Below are 22,710 nucleotides of genomic sequence, written 5' to 3'. Positions count from 1 at the left end.
AAACTGTGTCCTGGCTCCACTGAGCTCCTCTTCAATTTTGTTCACTCTTCTGGCTGATTTCAAATTACTTCCATAAATCATTGTCCCGGACCTCAATGCAGTGAATCCATCTACTGTACGTGGGGTCTGTATTGAGTCTGTGTAAATTAAAAAAAAAAAAAAGCTTAATCTGTAACAGTCCCAGGGGTCATTAGCATATTCCTGCTTGTATTTAATGCAATGCAGCAGTGCATCGACTGTGACTGCAAACATGACTGGATTGCTACTATTAAACATTGTGTTCTTCAGATTTAAAGACAGGCTATTTTAAAATGTTTACTATCTGAAGCAGGTGGTTAAACATACTACTTATATGTTTTAAAGTTCTGAAGTATTGAAGTTCCCCATAGTTTGTGGTTTTAATTCCATTTCTGTACCTAAATTAAAATTTTAGTCATGAGTGCAACATAAATATCCTGCATCCGCAAGATAGAACTTTATATTTATTTGTAGTTTAAGAGCAAAAGAAAGCACAGAGAGCAAATGCACTTGACTGAGTACAGCCCTACTACACAATACTTTCCTTTTTACTCCACAGCACTGACAGCTTATCCAAATAAAATCTGTCTCTTTGTAGTTGTTTTGAGTTTCTTTGTGGTCATTTTGTGTCTCCATAGGTATATTTGGTAATTAATTCATATTTCTACTGCGTGGTGGTGCTACTTTTACTTACTCAACTTCTACTAGACCTAAATACTTTAATACAGTGTAAGAAATCCAGTGTAGAAGATATAGCTGTCCATTATTTTGAACGCAGTAGTAGACTCATTTTACTGTGGTATGACTCAAATGTTGAGAATCCACTCCCCAACATCATTTACTACATATTCAGAACATTAAAAAAACCCCATTACAGTAAATTAACTTTGAAACAAACCGTCGATCTTAGTTTTATTCATGTTACTGAAGCCACCTCTCCTTCAGATCTGGCTCCGTACATTTCTTGCTGCAGCTTGGGCCTTTTTCCGAAGAACCAGGCCGCGCTGAGCTACAAAGCTGTAATTTCAGAGACTGCAAATACTTTACAGGAAATGATTGTGGTAAGCCAAGGAAATGACATAGACTCTCCACTGCTCCTCTAACTCTGTGTATATATATATATTTATATATTTATATATATATATACATATACATACAGTATGTATACAGTATGTATACAGTTAAAGTCTAGCTTTGCTGTTTGCTTCTGTTGTCGCCCGTATTGCTCACTACCCCACTGTTGACCTTTTGTTCAGTAAATAAACAGGTGAGCCGCTGACTTTACGGCTGCATATTACTGCAAATTTCCACCTCAGCAGCCCAACACCTGTTTGCTGTTTCTCGGTTTGACTAGACAGTATCTCATCAGCGAGCGCGGAGGCCACTGCTCCAGGGGATTGAACGAAATGCAGCTTCAGCTCTCTTGTCTCTGCAGCACCTTGCGTAGTTGTGCAACTGTGGTAAACCAGAGACGGTCATTTATAAGATGTTTGGCTGTCTGCCCCTAGTGACAGACACACACACACACGCACACACGCTGAAGTGTCTGCTGCTGCTGCTGTTGGGTCCAGGACTGTGTGTTCTGGCCTGGGTGGATGTATTAGAGCTGCCAGGACTAAAATAACTCATTGATTCGCCAATCTCTCCCCAGGTCTCAAGCATTAACATCTGCCAAAAGCTATTTTTCTTACCAGTTTAGAGACTGCAAAGGCAAGACAACAAAGAGCTGGTAAAAAGGTACCTGGTAAGATATCCATGGCTCGCCTCAGGAAAAGCTGAATGTAAAATCACTTATTGATTGAAGTACAGCAAATGCTCTGCAAGTTACTTAAAGTACAAGTGCTCCATCAATAAAATAAAATATTCTAAGGGATATGGAAGTATAACAGCAGTTGAAGACATACATCAGTCCCTCCAGCAAATCACAATGTTGCTTTTCCAACATGTATGTTAAATCACTTATTGTTTTCCTTTTATAACAATAAATCATACATTTAAATGTAAATCAAAGTATACATGTATTTTGTCTCCATGGACAGATATGGTCCTTAAACATGGCCGATCCAGTAGGTTGTTCCTTTGAAAGCATGGTAATTAGAACGCAAGGTGAATGCCCGGGACACATACTGGTAAGTGCAGATCTGGCTTTAACTCATTATGTTTTTAAATTAATTATCTTGCTAAGTGTGCGGTGGCTTCTTGTTGTTGCTAAGGTTTGGGGAACCTCGAGAGTGTTGCTCAGGAGTTTATGAGTTGACGTTGACGCTCAGGCCGCATTCTGGTTAGCATAGCAGCTAGCTTAGCTGTGGATCAACAGTGAATGAACTAGCACACAGTTAGCATGCTAATTAGCTTAGCAGGATAGGTGCTGTACTTACTGAGCTGCGGTAGATGGATTGAGAAGCGGACTGTGTAGCGTGACATATTTAGCTAAATTAGGATTTTAAACGTTTGACACTTAGGAGTAATGAGGCGTTGTCTTAATGTTTTTTTTGTTTTGGATGTTTTGGTACTTCTTTCACTACTTACAAGGTCCAGTTTGGTAGGTCAAAAGATACTTAAAGATACTTACAGGACGGAATTAATGGTGTCACCTGTCATAGGCCTGAGGATACTGAGTATACACGAGATTATCCTCATTGCAGTTTGCTATTTTATATATATATATATATATGTGTGTGTGTGTGTGTGTGTGTGTGTGTATGTATGTATGTATGTATGTGTGTGTGTATGTATGTATATATATATATATATATATATATGCACGCACACACACACACACATACATATATATATCTGTAATAGTAAATACACCATGTATTGCTGTTGGTATTTTCCGTGTAAGCTTGTTAACTTTCGGCTCATAGTTATCAGTATGGCTCAAGACCTCTGTATTGTGTATAATGCATTTAGGGTAAAATATTTGCATAAAAATGCCCCAAAGCATTTCAATCAATCTCTTCCACAATTTCCCAGTCAGCCTAAAAACTTTTTGTTTTCTTCTCATCTTCACTGCTTACTGCTCTTTGACTTTGTAGGGCATATTAGCAGAGCGAAAGTCTCAGACAGGCTTGTAAAGGTGGATCGGACGTCTCTTTAACTGGGCCTGTCTGCAAAATGCAGGGTCCTTTTTTTTTTAAAAGTCATTCTATTGCAGATTCCTTTCTTTCCCATCTCCCCGGTGAGCACGGAGAACAAATGCAGTGAATAATAAAAACAGACCGCCTGCATGAGCCTGAAGGACCTTTTAATGAGATTTTGTGATTGGGATGTGAAGTGGGTGTGAAAGTCTCAATGTTGCTACAAGCATGGCGTCCTGGTGTAGCTCCTATCTGTCTATAGAGCAGAATATGTTTCAATCAGATTATTCTGAAACGGAGGTGAATGATGGTGAATAAAGAGAAGGGAAGAATGCAACACATTTCCACCTTTCTTTTTGTTTTATCCTACAGCTGGTTACCGTGGTTGCACCAATCTGTGTATTTTATCACTTTGCTACGCTGAACCAGAGAAAATGTGCAGCAGCTGATGGGGTCACTCAGGAAAAACATGTTTCTCACGGTCCATGGAACAAGTGTAGCAAGTGTCTTCTCCTTTTCTTGCCCCCCATTCTTCTCCATGTGTCATAACTAATGTTCTACAAGCAAACGTGAAGCGTTATTTGGCACATGCATCCTTGTCCGGCAGCTTCTTGCCACTTATTTCAAAATCCTTTCAGCCTCATCTTTAATAGGCTGCTTTGTAGGATCAGAAGATACAAATAGCTCGTATCAGATATGACTTCAAATCAAAAATATTCTTCAGCCACCCACAAGGATGTGATCGACTTAGACAAGATGTTGAATTATCAAAGCTCTTATCTCGAAACTCAAATCCGTAATGTTTTAGTAGAAAGTCATGCTTTGGGTAAATTAACTCTTAATTAAGTCTCAAATGTCTCTATTTCTCAGTCTTTCTCCGCTGCATAAAAGTTTCTTACTTACTAGCTTGTTTTTTTTCCCGGAGCATGATTAGATACGGAGGAAACCTCTTCCACTAATGAAGACCATGGGATGTGGTTGAAATCCCCAGAGAAATTAAACAAACAACATTTAAGTTTAGATTGTAAAAAGTTCTCAATGTTGGCTTGACGGGATGACTGCACTTTATCTAGTGATGAAAACCATGAGATTAAGAGCTACAGAAAAACATAATTCGGTGAGATTTAAGTCATAACTTGCCACTTGTTTATGCCACAAACTCACTGTGACAGTTTAGCAAACACCATAACATGTGGCTGAAAGCTCTGGAGAAATTAAGTTTACGGTTTTGACTTCTGCTTTAACTTTTACTAGAATTAGTAGTTCTTGCTCATAAAGGTTTCACTTACTACCCTTTTCATAAGCTCATATGACAGTTAAGTAAACTCGATCAGCTGATGAAGATTGTGAAATGTGGTTGAAAACTCACGAAAAACAAAAGTCACAGGCTTCACACTGATGAAAATCGTTCTTGATCTTGGAAATGGTAGCTCAACACAAAGTTATCTTAACTCAAGGCTTATTTCTTTAGTCTGAGTTTAAAACAGGCAAACTGCATTGATGAGGTCCATGAGATTTAGTTGAAAGCTCTGGAAAACAACATGTCATATTTATAATGACAGTTAATCAACTTCGAAGGAAAAAAATAACTGAACAATCACTATTTTTTATTTATTTATTTTTGCCAAAGCTTCATTTCATTTAACTAACTCAATCAGCTCATGAAACCCATCTGATGTAGTTAAAAGATCAGAGAAAACCACACTTAAGTTTATAACGGAGCATAACTGACTTGTTTAATAGTCTGTAGAGATTGCGAGGACAAGTGAGCAAATGTGTTGTCAGACAAATGAAAAGACACAGTCACTTAAGTTAAGAACAATTCTTTACTTTGTGGAAATCTCCACACACATTGACATTACGTGGATTTACAGAGATAATTACTGTCACACCCAGCAGTAAGACACATCGACCACATTCTACAGGTGAAAATCAAATGGGACATTTTATAAGGTGCTTCATAATAAGCAATAGGAATGTTATGAAACATGTCCAGATAACCTTAGAGAGACACAAATACTGCTTCTACATATGTATCCATACCATAATATTAAAACAATCTACACAAAAATAGTGCAAATATTTACAGAACGTACTATTTACAACGTCCAAATGGCTTAAGATGAAGATGTGTGTGTGTGTGTGTGTGTGTGTGTGTGTGTGTGTGTGTACTGTAAATATATATTTATGGTGGATTAATGTACACATAAAGGCTGTGGTGAAATGCACAGGAGAAACATGTTTTAAAATCACAAATTAGCCATTTGCAGTAACTGTTCTTTGAATTGCTGCGCGTGATGTGACAGATCAGTGACTCTGTCCACCATCTCCTGGATGGCAGCTGTGTTTGGGTAGTTAAGGGCAGCTGTTTTAGTCGCAGCTACCACCGTCTTTAACAAGTCACACAACACGTTACTGGAGTTCATCACCCTGTTTGCCACCTCGGGAGCTGAGGCCTGTCTGGACAGAGTGTCTCCGATGAAGACCAGTTTGTGGGCGCTGAGGATGACGAACTTGCTGTGTGCCACGAAAATGCGAGGAGGCTGTCCGCCCCCGACGCAGGCGAAGAAAGCGTCGACGGCACTGAGCAATGTGACGAAGTGCTGCTCGCACTGCTCGGAGTAGAAGCTGAGCAGCTGGCGGTCCCGGGCGCACACGTGTGTGGATGGAGACAGGGCGGAGGACGTGTCCGAAGAGGGGGCCGAGTGCTGGTGTGAAATCCACTGTGTCATGTCATTCTCCACGGGTTTGATCACTTCTTGCTCCAGCTTCTTAAACTGATTGATCTGTGAAGGATTTAAATTTAAACTTTTATTATTTATGACCTTGCTTGTGTATATGGACCATGTCTTTCTACTTCTACAAAGATGTCATTTAAGGTCATGCTGTGTATAATTGCATCTAAGATTGAAATTGTGCGCTTTGCAGCGAGATGGAACTAAACAGTAACTGGCGTTCAACTAGGGCCACAACACAATTACCCGATTGATTGATTGATTGTAAAAATGCTTTCAGCGTCTATTATGTTACAAATTTTGAGCAAAAATGCAAAACAGCATCTTGATAATTATTATGATTTGCGGCTTGGTTTTAAAAAATTAAGTAGTTTGTTAGTTTTGTACTCTTGGCACAATAAAACATCCAATTTAAGGAAATGACTTTGGGTTGTGGGACACAAAATGTTTTCCCCTCCCCATACGATTTTCTTAATGCTCCATTTCCAAATGGGAAAGACCTTTGGGCTAAACTAAAACTGATTACAAAACATCAGTACTTCTCAATGTTAGTGACTTTTCAACAATCAAAGTCCAACGATGAAGGTTTAAAGCCTTTAGATTGTTTGCACATTTGATTCGTTAGCAGATGCACTTAATATTAAATCTGTTCTTTGCAATAATAAAAAACAAAAATAAAGCTGCTTCCTAAGACTAAGACTGCAAATGGAATTAAAATAAAAACACAAACCAATCATTTCATGTAATTCTCAGATAAAAATACTAACTATATGCTGGTGCCAGGTCTCGAATTTGACTATTTGCTACTGGTTTTTGATTGCAATAGGTCCTATTTTTATTTTTTTGCGTATAGGTGACATCATTTTTGGCCTTGAGAGGTTTTGATGGGACTTTTTTCACAATTTTTCAATTATTTAAGAACATAATTAGCAGATTAAATAATAAATTAGCTGCAGCCCTAGTTTCAATAAGGCATAACGTTATCACCACCCGTGCAAGTGAATTTGATGTTTTTGACAAGTCATTCATTTAACATAGGTTGACTCTTCTTACAATGGACCCCACTTAAAAATGAAGACATTTTAACCTTTAACCTAAAAGTAGAATTAATGGCAAAGCAACTGCATTGGATTGCATTGTGCCTGATCAGTGTATATTGCATAGAACAACGTTCTATCAAATAAGCAATGTGTCACATGGCTAAGAAAAAAGATCTGAGTATTTCATTTCCTCTGACGCTGCACAGTGAAGAGTCTAAATGTCAGCAGCTGTGTGCATGTGATGGAATTGTATTCTTGTATTGACTAAATATTTATGCCCAATAATACAGGAGCACTGATGTTGGTGTGTGTGTAAAAACCCTCACCTGTTCCTGGCCCAGCTGGACTTGACTCTGCTTAATAATGTTTTCTTTTTCTAATAGCTCCTTCTGCTGACGTTCAAAGTCTTCTTTGCCCTGCAGACAAAGACAAGGAAGCGAGAAAATACAATCAGACCTCGCCTTGTAATATAAATAGACACTCTGTGGTATAAAATCACTTGATAATAAGAGCAGGTCATGCGCCTTACTGTGTAAGCCCAGAAAAGCTAGGTACAAATGTTATTTGTGCTACTGAGGCACTCAGATTGATAACATCTTAAAGCCCCTGTGAGTAATTTAAACGTTTCTGACTTTAAATACTACTTGCAGTATCTGAAAAGCAACATGATACATTTGCTTGATTTCTACAGTCAGAAACCAATGTCAAAAAACATTACAAATATAGAAATGGGCCATCTACAATTCCTACCTGCAGATGTACGTAATCATAGTCCTCCATCCAGCTTTTCACACACTTCTCACTGTTATTCAAGTTTTCTTTGCCTTGGCTGGACGGTACAGGGAAGGGCTTGGTCTGGACCCCATAGTTGTCGTTATCTGAGGAGGGGGAGGTGAGGGGGTGGATCAAGTTCTCGTCAGGTGTGCTCCCAACAGATAAACACCCATCCATATGTGACCGCCTGAACAGCAGCTCGGCGCTGCTGCCTATTGTAGAGGCCAGTTGCTTGGCGTCGTCGGGGACAGACCTGGAGACCATGACGAAGCGGTCCAGCTCATCTGTCTTATTGTGTTGCTTTCCAGAAAAGGCCAAGGCGTTCAGGGCCCAGCTGCAGTTCTCCAGGACTTGGTAGACCTGCAGGAGGATCTGCTGTGAGTCCTCCAGGCGTGCCAGCTGCCGTTTCATCTTACTGTGCAGGCTGGAGTCTGACAGAGATGTGGCATTTGCTGCAGCCCCTCTACCAAACACGATGAAGTCCCCCAGAGCAGCCCGAACCCTGTCCAGAACCGTGCGGATGTCATTAGCATGGCGCTCCATGAAGGGAAATGTCCTCCAGTGAGGGGATGATGCCATTGACTGCAAAGCCCCAACAGAGGCCTCCATTGCCTGCTGCAGACGATACAACCTCTGCACTGCAGCATCCACATCCAAAGTGAGGCGGCCTTCAGAGCTGGAGCCTGTGGAAGAAGACGATGTGGACATGCTGCTGCGTGTGCTACCAGTGCTGGAGATCGACAGGCGATTTACACAGTCCGTCGCGTCTGCTACTGCTCGAGCATCCTGAGCAGGGATGTCATAGATGCCTTTGCTTCCGTCTCTGTCAGCTGGTGAGGTTCTCTGCTCAGAGGGCTGCGCACCTCGGGGGATGTCGTAAATGTCCCTCTGAGACCCTGACCCTGATTGAAGGGTGGGTGGAGGCACATCGTAAATGCCTTCATTGCCGTTGGTAGTCGAGTGTTGGTGATTGGCAGGAGGCTCCACGCTGGGGGGGAAATCGTAGTTTGACTGGGGGCTCTGTGTGGGCTTGGTGAGGGCAGGAGGTGGTACATCATAGATGCCTTCTTGTTTGTGTTTAAGAGGCTGTGGGAAGTCATAGTTTCCTTCCTGGAGGGCAGGGATGGTCCTGCAGGGAGGCACCGAGTAGACCTGTGGGTAAGGACAGTTAGGTTTTAGTTCCAGTGCAAATTCACAACACAGAGATGTTTTTTTTTTTTTTTTTAATTCATTGTGTCAAAAGCATTCCAAGTGCATACTTGCAATTTTCTGAATATATAATCTGATACAACAAATTCCCTTCAAGTTTATATTTTTACAATAATTACTCATCCATCTTGCTAAAAGCTGGACTTACTAAATGAGGGAGACTGCGTTCTTCCTTATTTAAACATAAGGAGACCCTTTTTTACTACATGAGGAGTTTTAATATGTTGTATTAATCTGTGTACATGCAACAGCTCCCACTATCAGATCCCTCCTCTCTTGCGGTCTTAATTTTTAAGCAGGAATTTCACATGTATCTGTACTGGTGATAGAGGGCACAGAAAAATGAAGCAGAGCTTTTCAGTGCAGCAGAAATTAAAACTAAAATATTCAGTGGTGAAAACTGAGATTTCTAAACAGCTACTTTGTCTTAGTTTCAGCTGTAGTGAGATTTTGAAATATTTTCAGACAAGAACTAGCTTTTACACGTAATGACCACTTTCATCCAGTCTCTCTTCCCGCTACTTTCACTGTCTGCAGTGTTTAGCCTGCACATCTATCACGTTTATTTAAAAACTGGTTATTTATACATATATATTGCCAAGAAATCTCAATTGCCCCACAAGAAATCAAGCTAGGAACACGTTTCTCCAGTAGCCCGATTAGTTTTCACATTTACATGACATTTAATAAATTCATTTACAGGAAAGAGTCAACTGTAAACTGAAAAGCACATGTATAAATGTGATTTAAATGTCAGCAGGGTTTTAACTGATAGGGTTTTTGCAGCAGTAGTGCAGTTAGAAACTGAGGAACTGAAACAGCTTATGGCTGGTGGAGATACTATATTTGAAACCCCAAAGTTTCCTTCCTCTAATGCAGTGCTGAGCATAATAACGCTTCAAACTCCCACTTTCTTTACAGAGCACGGAGCCCTGACGTTCACAGGCCAGAGCATGATGGGAGCGCAGAGGGGTAAATAAAATGGTGGCCTTTAAGTGATTTCCATCAGCCTTGAAATGCACTCTTTACAGCTAGACAGGGCTGCCCAAACTGTAATTAGGAATGACGCAAATAACAGGTCCAGGCATATTTCAGGTTATTGCAAACAAACTGATGGCTCGTAGCCTGGTTGGGTCTGAAAGTCTGGTGAAATCTTAGAGGGTCTGGAAAGAAAAGCGTTATGTCCTTGACTGTTTTTTTTTTTTTTTTTTTTCCCTGCTGGAGACTTCAGACACAGAAACATACTCATGGTGTTTGGTTAAACTCTCCTGGCAGGCGAAGCTTTCATTTAGTGTCACCACAAGAATGTCATAAACATGACATTTGACGTATTATTCATTTATTACAGATAATTAAAGAGAAATAAGAGAAACTGTATGAATAAACATGGAATAACATACTCCGGACGTAAGCCGCTACCGCTTCCCTAATTCAACTTTATGTGACTGTGAATGATGTGTCCTTTCATTGTGGTGGAACATCAATGGGTTGTTTCTAAATCTTTCCCTACCCCTTGTGAAGAGGGAGGTATGTCGTAGACGCCTTGAGTCCTGAGGTCCATTTGCGATGGAGGAACATCGTAGACTCCCTGGTTTCTTGCACCGCCATGCGGCCCAGGGTACATCTGCCCAGGTGGAATATCGTATACCTAAAATATAAATGTGATGCAAAGTTAGGAGTAAGAACTTCAATGTCACCCATTCGATGTCAGGCCAGGTTTCACACGGTCTTTTTAGCTGCATTTGGTCTTCAGTAACCTCCTAATGTACATACACTTTCTGACTGTTTAGCAGCTAAATACTTCACCATGTTCACCAGTTACTCTGTGGTTACTGTAACTGCGGAGAAGGTTCAGATTTAAAAAAAAAGAAAAAGAAAAAGAAGAAGCTCCTTCCACATGTAATTATATAAAAAAATATATATAATGCAATACACCAAAAAGAAAGTGGTGACACTAACATTACTACAGTACTGCAGAGTTTATCAGTTCCTGTGATCTTGTCAATCGTAGCAAGATGACTGGATAAAACTGTCGAAGAACCTTTCTGAGAAAATAAGGTCACAGCGGCATATTAAATGTAAGGTTTTCAATTAACTGTGGTGACAACAAAAATAACGTATTTTGTATGTACTTTTTTCTAAGCTGGAGCAAATGTAACATTACTGATAGGAATTTGTAACTTTTTACACGGCTCATTACTGGGCAAAGGAATGTTATTACAGTACCTTGTTATTACAAAATTGTAAAATATGTAATATTTGTAATAAATAACCTGGAACTCACAAAAGCCATTAAAATAAATCTGAAATAGATTTTCTCTGCTTTTAGTTTGAAATTTTTATTTGGACATTTTATTTTGTCATTTTTTTTCCTGATTGCGGTTAAGTTCTTGTGAGTGATTTTAGATTATTTCTTAAGAGTAAATTTCATCCACCGTGTCATTTAACCCAACCTCAAAATGTCCACTTCTATTGTTATGCTGCACAGGCTGTGGGAACATGAGGTACCTACCCCTTGGGATCGAATAGGTGGGACATCATAGAGGTCCTGCTGGTTGTGCTGCCCTGGGCTATAGGTGTAGGACTGTCCCACTCTGGTCGGGGTCACCACCTGTCCAATCACAGCAGGGAGAAACAGACAAACGATCAGAGCTGCTGTCTGAAAACTGACACCTGGAGAACAGCAGTGCTTAACACAAAGGCTCCTCCTGCCACCCAGCTCTCATACTGCTCCCAGTCCTTGAATGACTTAGATACAGTAAGTGATCACAGTGGAGGCAGATGTGTCTTATCCTCCCTGTTTCAGGATATTTAAAAAGAACCCAGGAAACAAGCTGGAACCCAGAGCATAGGAAAAGAAGTGTGTTGGGCTGGTAGCCTTGAAGATTTACAAATATTAACGCCACGCCCTTTTTAGGTCAATGTTTATGGCTTGAGACAAACCTGAAACATTACCTGTTGGTTGCCACACTGTATAGCCATTATTTGCTAAAAATAAAAATAGAAAATGTAATAACGGACTTCCAAATAACAATTATCTTCTGGTTATGATCTCAATGGTTAAGTAGTAGTTCACCACGACCAGCACTTGAAGCCTTCTGTATTTGACTCCTCCCTAATTATTTAATTTCAAAAGTCCTCTAAAGGAGACATGAGACACTACTGCAGTACAAAAATCTAAATATAAAAGTTGTTTAGTTGAGCAATAAAATGAGCCAAAGTTAATGTTAAGTAGTGCTCTGTGAAAAGTAAGCTTTAAATCCAACGTTTTTAGCAGCACCGCATTCGTCTCACTGGAAAAATGTTTTAGAATTAAAGATAGAATTTAAGAGGCAGATTTATCATAGCGCTGGCGAAATTGTGTGTTTTTAAATCCAGAAATCTCAGACCCTGGTGAAGTAATCATTGGCCCATTGCTACTGATGAACCCAGTTAAACCAAGGAATTATGCGCTGTAGGATTTAATACACCTGTAAAATATTTTACACTGTGGTGCAGACAAGGGGAATAATGGTCCTGTGACTACTGGGGGAAAAAATAAATAAAAGCAAACTTCTGGCTTCACCTACACCTGTGACATTTTTTGCCCCTGTTCATTTTTTTTCACATTTTCTCTCCTCCTTTTCCCGTCAGTGCTAATCAGTCCCCCCAAACCCCCCTAATCCCAGCATTTCCATCCCTCCCCCCTCTCTCTCTCTCCCTGCTGTTGTCTCTTAAGCCCTAAAAACAGAGCTGCAGACCTCCTTGCTGCCTTAGACAGACATAGGAATGCTGAGAATGTCCTTCTCTGAGCCCTGCACTCCCCTGCTGGCCTCATGCACCACTATCGCCACACTGGAACGAGCAGGGTTCATTAACGGGGCTTGAAAATAGGAACCATACGCATGGCTTCCTGGCAGAGGGGAAGTCTCCAGGGACGTAAAAGACTTTAGTCCCAGTATCCAGTCATGAGCCGCTGTGTAGTAGTGTTAATATCCTAATTCCATCTAACGTGCTGTGGAGACATTTATCTGCGAGTAAGCAGTAGGAACCATACTCTCAGCCAACTCGGTGTGGGATTAATGTCTCTGAGGGAGAGGAGGAAGGGGTTTGTAAAAGAGATTTATGAAAAAAGGTAACAGCGATGGGAGAGGAAAAAAGTGAGAGGAATGGAAAATGAGTTGCCTAGTATGGAAAGGAATGTCATTCATCTGAGTTGAAGTCTGACTGATGATAGTTTCATAAAACCAATCTGAACAAGCCTGTGGTAAATTAAGGTGTTCATTGTTGGCATTCCTGTCCATGCATACATCCTCCCAACAGGGCCTGGGGGGGTCAGAGCTGAAACATACACTGTCATCCCCTACCTCAGAGATCCGAGATTCAAACTACTTTAGTGATCCCATAGGGAAATTGTGTTGCCTTGTTACAGCTGCTCGCCACGTGAAAAGTAGAAAGGGAAGGAAGAAATTTCCACCAAACCACGACAATAAACGAGTACAAACTACTGGTCTCTAAGGAAGAAAATGTCCAGCTAGGGGAGTAAACGTAAACGAAATAAAAAACATTAATGAAATTTATACCTTTTTTAGCCGAAGAATAACCAAGCTGGTTTTGGCTCTTCTCATGCACTTCAGTGTGCTCAAACTTAAAAGGAATATACATATTTTTTTTTAAGTATATCGTACAGTGATGGGAACACAACCACTGTCATTTGATTTCAATGTTGTGAAGGCTTTGGACGTGTTATGTTGGCACTATAATGTGACCTTTGAGCCAGTAAGTTACTGCAGCTAGGGACTACAACTTGAACGCAGTGAATGAAGCCTATATTTATTTACACTTTCGCACGTCGTCACCACTGAAAGTATGCCGAATTAGCATTTACGAGTTTCTTTTGTGAGAATCAAAAAGCTCTGAAGATTCTCAGGCAACTGCATTTGATTTGTTTTTGTTGTTTTTTTTAATCTCTGCACTGCTGCCACGGATGTTCTTCGACGGCTCCACTGCACAATAGGTTTCGGAGCATAGGTCTATTAAAAAATCTCATACTGAAGCTTTAAGTACCCTCAACCTCATTGCCTCCATGTTGGTACCCCACTCATTTGTGTTGCAATTAATTAGTCTTTATTGTAGTTTTATTAGAATGTCTTGGTGCTTCATTTCAAACTTTTAGACACTTTAATTCTCATAAAAACATGTTAGAATAAAAAAAAAAAAAAAGGCTGTTAAAACCATGTAACCAGACACAGCAGATGGAGACTTTAACATGATGCTCATTAAAAGGTCACTTCAGCCCGTCTGTTGTCCCTGTGGGTTGAGTCTGTGTGCTAGTGATAAATTCATGTCTGGACGCAAATGGCAACAAGGTATCTGTGAAAGACCTCAGTGACGGTTCCTACAGGTATATGTCATTGCTTTGAGAAGCACTTTTGCCGTCAGTGGCTCCTCTCAGCCCCTAACAGATGCACACTGCTCATTTATTTCCCATCTCCACCCTCTGTTTACCCAGCGGGCTGTTGCTTCGAGGTCGCTCGGCACTGCTATAATTGGTAAAGGGTAAATAATCTACTACGTCCAATGAGGTTGGCGTTTGCACAAACGCCGGTGGCGGCCCATGCAGAGAGTGATGACATCAGAACCGAGCAAACATTTGTTCACACTCTGATGAGAGACTCTTTAGGATTCTTTCATGGAGGAGGCAGAGCAAACGGTGACTAAAGAGGGATCGGGTTTAAAGTAGTGCCCTGAGGAGACAAATAGAGACCTTGTTAACACTCCTACGAATTGTGGTGAGTGACTCATGGCTCTTTCAGCAATACGGTGTTTACTTAGCATCCGAGCAGGTTCAGATTTTGGCAGGTACAACTTTTCAGCTTTACTTCGAGAGGCGTCGTCATAATTACCTCATCAGTTTATTATATCCTCGGTAAAATTTTATGTACTAATGGGCAGCTTTTTGTGTTGGAAGAATCTGGTCTTTGCTGTAGGTCCTTACGACAAATCAATCACCAGACTTGCATTAACACGACGTGACGTTATCGTGTTACCGTCCTGCTCATGTCTGCTGTCCAAATATGATTTTGAGAAAACTGTAATTATAATATAACTTGTTTTACACGTAGAATGAGTTCGATCTTGAATGAATCTGAAACTTTTTAGTCTATATTTTAGAATAAGCCAGTTGGCAAAAAGGTTAGTCACCAAGTTTTCAGTTTTACAGCAAATCCTTCCTCAAATTGTTATGATGTTCCTTTTTTTTTGTCAGTGCAGATGGTCATTAATGCTTACTTTAAAAATATAGTCTCATATTACGTTCTCAAATGTGACTCTTTTACTTACTCTTTGAATATTTAAATATGTGAATTTGGGCTCTTGGATTTAACAATATTTGCACATTAAATAAAGCAAATAGAGTAATTTTGCAGACATTATACGGTGGAAAAGCTCAAACAAGTGGAGAAACTCTGAAAATGGTGCATATGAAAATGTTTGTACAACATTTTTTTTGTTTCTTAACCCAAGTGAACACCTCTGGGAAACTTTAGAAAACAGTGTCCACCTTCACTATCAAACCACCAAATGAAAAAAATCCTCTGATTTAAAAAAAAAAAAAAAAAAAAACATCTTAAAAATATAAAATCCATGTCAGCAGAAGCTTCTATGGAGGATTAAGCTGACCTGTATCATCTCTGTTTCAGTATTGGATAATATTTCTCTAAAACCATTTGTATTTGGTCCATCTCCTCACAATCGTGTGTGTGTGTGTGTGGCAATAATAAACAGGAAATCATCATTTCACACCTTTTCATTGGTTACATACACATGCACACACTTCCCTCCACTAATGACCTGCTGACAAAAGTCAACATCTGTGTAATGAGGCTTTTCACCAAATGTCAGGTTATAAAACCTGGTGACACAGCCGGCGATGTGGCGACTATCGAATTTCATCCATCCATCTCTTTATTCACATCCCATCATCTTCTTTTCTCTCCCTGTTATCCATCCATCTGGAAGGTGACAGTCAATCTCTGCCCTTTTCCACCTTTTAGCTCTGTCAGCACTGTAGGTTCACCATCTAATGAGGGTCGCCCAAGAGTGCGGGGAAAATGAAATCCGAACAACCAGCTGAACCAAAGTAAGCATGCAATCACTCACACTGTATGGTAGGTAAAAGCAGTCTCCTAAATGTAGGGAGTGATTCTGCATTGTAATAACCTGCCCCTTTTTCTGCTTTGCTGAATCAAGAGTCCCACACACATCTCTTGCGGTGTTGTGAGCTTATTCCTTTGCTTCTCAGACTTGCTTGATAAGGTTTCCCTTCGCCACCAGCCTATTAAAGTGCCAAGCTAATTAATGCTGGTAATTAAGTCTTGAATCCTGCGAGGCCTTCTGCTGTCTCCGAAACACGTCCAAGTGGCTAAACCCAAACAGACAGCGGGCTTAATGAGGAGCTTTAAAGGGGAACACACTGATTTTGCCACTAATAAGGATCAACATTCATCCTCTGTGATCAAAAGCAGATTCTTAATCCAATGGCGTGATTACGGGAAGAGAAGTAGTGTTAAAAGATGTCTGACATTTGATGTTATATTCCACAAACGCAACGAGACAATCCTTTGACAAAAAAGGGGGAGGGGATAATGTGAAATAAGAAATGCTTTAATGAAGCATAAAGCTTAACAAAGAACAAGACCAAGGGTTGGATTATGGTCTGTCAGATATACTTTATTAGACGCAATAAAACCAAAGGTGTTTCTACCTGATGGAGGGAGTAGGCAGCCAACATAGACAGGGTGTGAGTCCTTACGTTGTTTGAAAACGTATGCCCTATTTTTTTTTTTTTTTTTTTTAGACGTTCATTGTGCTGCACTCAGTCTTCTAATGCAACAAATAGTTCTTAACAAATGAAAACGAAAAGCTGGACAATGAAATGTTTTCCCTTACACCTCCACATAGCTGATCCATCACAGTTTAAACTTGTGGATGTTTAGCGTATTAACATTGTAACATTCACTGACTGGCACTAAAAATTCATGTGAATGTGGATGGAAATTTAATTTGCTTTGTCTGATTATTTGCCAAAGTAAAAATCCACAGATATTGACCTCAGAGAAAAACAATGGAGCTAAGACTAAGTGAGACAGATGGCTAAATGAAAAGGCAATCTGAATATGCCAAGCCGTGCAGCTAGCATAACTTTCAGCGAAGCATTTCCCGTCTTCTCTCCCTTTTCCTCTGCTACTTTGTCACAATCTCTCAAGTTTAAAGGGGAGACATTCCTCTCAGTATGCAGACTGCACAGTTGATTACTTTTTGGTACAACTGATTTATGATCTCGCCTTCTCTGTCACATCTCATGGGTCAGCGATTCATCACAACTGTGACAACAGCGAGCAGACAAGCGTCTGAGGGAGCTGACCTGCTGCAGGAAGAAATAACTCACTTATCTGCTGCTCTGACGGTCATGAGCATGATTAGGCAGAGAAAATAAGGCCGAGGCAAACAAACAAGCCATTCATTACACTTAACATGGTTACTTCCAAGGGGAGTTTTATCAAGGTAGATTGCACACCCATGTAGCCCAGCACTTATCAGAGCACTTCCTTGAGTTTATTAATCCTTTTGTTGCAACCCTCGCTCTTTACAGCACCAATGAGCAGATTGGATCAGTGGGTATGACAAAGTGAATGGAGGAAATGCCCATACAAGGAACAGACTTCACCAAGGCAGGAAGTGAGGAATGAAATGGCAGTCTGGTAGGAGTAGATAAGAATTCTGGTAGAAGTCTTTGAACTCTGAACCCAACCCATCTGTGAACAGTGTGACCTCAGCGGCTGAGTCAGAGGGGGAAGCACATGGGAAACAGAACTACTGACAGACCGAAACAGACACACCTTTCAGAGCTGAAGAAGAAAGAGGAAATCAAGAGTAGCAAGCGGAGATGAAGAGCGGGGTGATAAAAGGGAGTGAAAAGCTTCTCCAAGCCCTCCATGTGAGGAGGCTCTTTGTGTGGCTGAGAGCTCCAGGCATCTTCCCCACATGGTCCCAGCTCAGAGGCCTTGAAGAGGTGGAGAAGGGGGAAGCTGTGGAGCTCCCATGAGGGTCACCCAAGGACAAGGCCACAAAAAGAAAGCGCCAAACCTCAGTGTGCCTTTATACACCAGAAAGCCCCACACCACATGAAGAGAAAATAATCTGGGTTTGCTCTGCAGGGTTAGCATGCAAACCCGAGGATGCATCCTAGAGAATATGTGCAGCACACAGGAGGGCCACATATAGTGGTGCACATACATACACACACAGTGAAGGAGTGACGGGAACCTTTCTCTGCAGGTGTGGGATGAGTGCTTCAGAGTAAAATATGAAGGCATAATAACTCTAGACAGACAGCATCGGTCTCCATAGTTACATGCACATTTTTGCACACAAGTGCAGAAATGGCTTTTCTCTCAGCATGTCACACTGCAAAAAGTATGAGTCAGTGCTTGCAGACTGTCATCAATACTGGTTCATAATAACTAGAAGGCGCTAAAAAAAGACTGATGTCAGAAAACATAGCAACATAGAAACATTTCCTGGATAATTGAAAATTGACTAGATTCACATTATGTGCTTCTGTCACTCAGACGTCACTGGAAAACAACAGGGCCTTTATGGACGTGCACACACAGATGTAAGTATAACACTCTGGGAAAATCTTTCCACTTAATAGACAGGAACAACCACTGAAACTTGCACCACCTTGATAACTACAGATTGGAGGGAAAGTCAACGTCCAAAACTTTATTTAATCTCTCCAATAACACCATGAAACACTAGAAGCACATTTAATTTTCCGTGTTATCACCAAAGCCTTTTTAATGCCACTCCTCACAGCTAAGCCTTGAAAGCCTGTTCGTGGAAAAGAGAGGTGCTGCTATATACCGCATGTGTGTATGTGCAGGCTGATTGACAGGTCTTTCCTTTGGCTCTGACTTTATCACAGCCTCTCCTGTGCAGTGAATCGCATAAAGTCCTCTAAGCTCCTGGCGCCTGCTGCCTATTTACCCAGCAAAATGTACACCTTAGCTCATTTTGTGATGGCTGGAGCTGATTTGTTAAAAAAAAAAAAAAAAAAAAATCACCCTTAAGATATCAGAAGCTCATCCACTATATAATTACTATCTGTCTCCTGCAGGGCTGATCTGGTCCTGGGTCCTGTATTTAATAGTTCCTCCCTGTTTCAGCACACACCTGCCAATGACTACGCAACACATAATAAAGTTTCATTCGGTAATGTGTTTAAATTGTCTTCCCCTGATTTCACCTACATGTTGATGAGGTCTGTTATTAAGACTAAATGCTGTGCATGGCATCATTGATGCTTGTTATTCCACCGGTTGTGTAAATGAATAAAAATAACAGACACATTTGTCCAAATGATTTCTTTGTCATGTCTCAGAGCAAATGTAATACTCAACAGCAAACTGGTCATCATTCTGTGCTATAGCGAGTTTTATTTCCCAGGGCTGTCTGAGATTTAATAAAACGAGCCATATACATAATGGACACGATGCTTGGCGGATTGTATATATAGCTATACGATAAATCTGTAAGCCAAGTGCAGAGGGTTTGTCGGCAAACCTGCATAAAGAATTTAAATGTAGAAAAAAAAAAATACTAGGCAGCTGGGCTCCACCAAAATCCAAAAACAGCTTTGTGCTGTTTGCTTTTCCACAAGTTATTCCCATATTCACTGCCGCTTTTGTGGCTTTGTCTTAGGCTATGCTACACACTGTGTGCCAATATACAAGTTGAGCCAAATGGGAGCTCGGCACAAAAACACTACCCTGCTCTGTGGTAAGGCACATGGCATGGCACACCCTGTCCACATTCACATTGCAGACCCACAATCTCTCTGCTTTCGAATCACACTCATGAGAATTGTGGCAGACTGGCAGGGTAACAGCTCAGGGTGTAACATTCACTGCTAAAGAAATTAACACTTTAATTGCAGCCCTAGAGAAATATAATCTAACATCTCACCTTGCTCTGTGTGTTGTCAGCTGCTAACGTACTCCTTGGTGGGACTTTGTAGATGTCCTGTCCTGTGGGAACCTGGTAGATGCTCTGCTGACTCTGTTGCTGTGGACTCTGGAGGGATGGAGGCACCTGGTAGAGACCCTGAACTCTAGAGCCAGCCTTGTGCTGAAAGCTCTGTGGAGATGACTGGGCTGCAGCAGCAGACGCGGTGGTGGCCGGTGACTGGGCCTCAAACATGGGCCCAATCAACAGCTTCAGGCGGTTGCCAGGGGCGATTCCTTGGCGGCCGTGCAGGGAGCAGAGCCACCAGCCCTCCAGGCCACCCGTGTTCTGCTCAATAACTGTCAGGATGTCCCCTTTACGGAAGGCCAGCTCCTCAGGAGACTCTGGCACGTTGTCATACAACGCTTTGGCCATCAGGTTCTGCAGAAAGACAAATCAATAGAGTTAAGCACAAATTGCTTAACAGAAAAAGCAAAAATAAGCAACAAGGTTCACCTTTTTGTCATACACTGCTGGGCAGGTTTGAGTAAATATACTAGAGGAGTAGTTTATGTGGTTTCAAATTCAATAGGACCAGAAGAGATGTTTCCTATTTCATAAAACGTATTACATAAAACTAGTTCTTTAAGACACTATATTACTATAATTCTCCATTTTCGCATGGCTAAAATGTTTTGGTGAATAACATGCTGGTGAACCTCTTTCTACGCTTCGGATTACCATGCAGGATTCCTATTAGCCTGCAGCTCTGCACCAGATGTCTCTCAAACCAAATCTGAACTTGATGGGATTTTCTCAGCTTGCACCCTGCTCCGAGACACAGTTATCTAAAGGGCCAGTGAGGGTTGACGGATAATGACTGAAAACCACAGATTTTGGAGATGGGAAAAGCCCCAGAGTGTGCCACGTCTGTGTCTGAGAGCGGCATTTAAGTCTAATTGCCTCTGTAAATGCATCAATCTTTTTCCTTTAGCTCTTATTCACCCAGAGAAGGAGTTAACTGTGCATGAAAACTCCTTTTTAGTAGCTTGATTCTCACACAATTCTAACTCTGAGCCAACAATAGCCATTTAAGTGCCATATATTATATTATAATATGGATACATACATCATTAGAGATTAAGCCTCTTGCACAAAGGACCCTTAAGAGCAGAGTGTTTATTCATTTTCTCAGCTTGTCTTTGGTCCATGCAAACAACGTCACTTTGATTCATGTTTTAACACCACTAAAAAGCGATGCACCCCTTGTTTGTTCACTTGTTGCCTGTTTCCAAGTAATGTAGTAAAATATATTAGAAGAAACTATATTGCATTAAAGCAATGACTTGCAAATTCAGCTTTCAAGTAAATAAAAGTTAGTTTCAGTTTGTAGTACCTACTTTGTGGTCTGTTATTAATGCCTTGACCTTCTCACTTTGTAGTTGCTGCAGGTTTGAAGCTTTTTTATGAACCTTTTGATGACCTTCCTCTGTCCTACTCTGTGCTACTGATTCACACAGTTCCAGTGTGAAACTCTCACTTGTCACATCATCTCTCACTGCAGGCCTGGCCCTCCTGGCTATTGTCTGAGTACAATGTCAAAGCAACAGCCGTCACACCCCTAATGCCACCACCAGCTAGCTGCAGCAAGTTTGATTGTGACCCCAGAGGTCATCGGCGCCCCAGTGGGAGCACACATGGACATGTGCTCATTTCAATGATTTGATCAGAGCTGGCAGAAGCATCCATGAGGAAACAAGATGCGGATTACTGTGATCACTACTGCAGCTCTAATGAGATATTGAATATATTCGTTTAAGTACAAGTTTGAAACAGAAACTGTGCATCTCATGCAGGAACATTTCTATATTCTTATCACCAACTTAACTTTTCTTGTAAAAAATATCAGATTCATCAACCTCTATTAACTGCGAAATGTTTATAAATTGCTGATTTACCATGTTTTTATTTGCCATATAACACTGCAATTTTATGCTACCATGTCACACTCCATGTCACTTGTTTTGACCTAAAATATCTAGAAATATTATTCGTTTACAAATATATGACAAAGGTAAAACAAGACGTCCCTGTCATACGAGAGCTCAGAATAATAGAAAAGCTTTTAAGGGTTTTTCGATTCAAAAATTTAAATGAGCAATTCAATTTAAAAAAGTTGCTGATTATTTGTAGATGGTATAAGTAATAAGCAAATTCTTTCAGCTACAGGTTCTGAAAATTGATTAAAACGAAACAAGATTTCTTTTTCATGTGGACGTATTGTCTGAACACAACAGGAATATCAAATGAAAAACAAATATGTACCCACAATTTTGATCAAACCTCCTGTGCTTGGATTTCTGTTCCGTGCGCAGAGACAAAGTTAAATCAGCCACAAACACACGTCCAGCATTCATCACGCTCCTCTTCCTCTGCTGATTCCTGTAACCAGCTGCAAACTGTATTGTGCCCTTTCACCAATCGCATGTGAACACGGCCACACATGCTGTCAAATACACAGGAAACGGGTAATGAAAACCAACTACGCTTGATTGGTGATATTAGCTGGGCTGAGAAAAAGGTGCTAGGGAAACTGTGACCATACATCCGTTCTCTAAACCACATTGTGATCAATTCTGCTAAACACCTGACACAGAGCCACATTCAGGCAACACACAAAAACACACTCAACATTGGTTTAACACCTTTACACTTTATGACTCGTCCTAATTTTATGAGAACTACTTATAAACCTGACCTAGTGACTTAAAATCTTTGAAGTGATGCTGAATTCTAATGAATTACTTTATCTACCGTAGCAGCTAAATCTTGCACAACACATCTCTACATGTTTTTAATGAATAG

The 22,710-nt window shown here is 40.7% G+C and overlaps 1 protein-coding gene across 3 annotated transcripts in view; it reads right to left on the bottom strand.

Annotated features, from left to right (window-relative positions):
* Positions 1–5,215: 5,215 nt before the first annotated feature.
* The window catches only part of nedd9 (neural precursor cell expressed, developmentally down-regulated 9), a 31,507-nt gene continuing 14,012 nt past the window's right edge, over positions 5,216–22,710 (bottom strand). For 2 of the 3 annotated variants that reach the window (XM_067495653.1, XM_067495643.1), the window contains exons 2-7: positions 19,867–20,286; positions 11,369–11,467; positions 10,367–10,504; positions 7,624–8,799; positions 7,200–7,289; positions 5,216–5,884 (exon numbers count right to left, since the gene is read on the bottom strand). In XM_067495653.1, coding sequence (XP_067351754.1) covers positions 5,348–5,884; positions 7,200–7,289; positions 7,624–8,799; positions 10,367–10,504; positions 11,369–11,467; positions 19,867–20,280 — 2,454 coding nt within the window. In that variant the 5' untranslated portion in view covers positions 20,281–20,286 and the 3' untranslated portion in view covers positions 5,216–5,347. Of the gene's footprint in view, positions 5,885–7,199; positions 7,290–7,623; positions 8,800–10,366; positions 10,505–11,368; positions 11,468–19,866; positions 20,287–22,174; positions 22,194–22,710 lie in introns of those variants that run through there. The other variant, XM_067495660.1, reaches the window with a different exon arrangement.

Source organism: Channa argus, chromosome 1 (genome assembly GCF_033026475.1).
Source record: "Channa argus isolate prfri chromosome 1, Channa argus male v1.0, whole genome shotgun sequence".
In the NCBI taxonomy this organism is placed as follows: Eukaryota; Metazoa; Chordata; class Actinopteri; order Anabantiformes; family Channidae; genus Channa; species Channa argus.
Note: the sequence above shows the minus strand (reverse complement) of the source record. Positions and strands in the feature narration are given on the sequence as shown.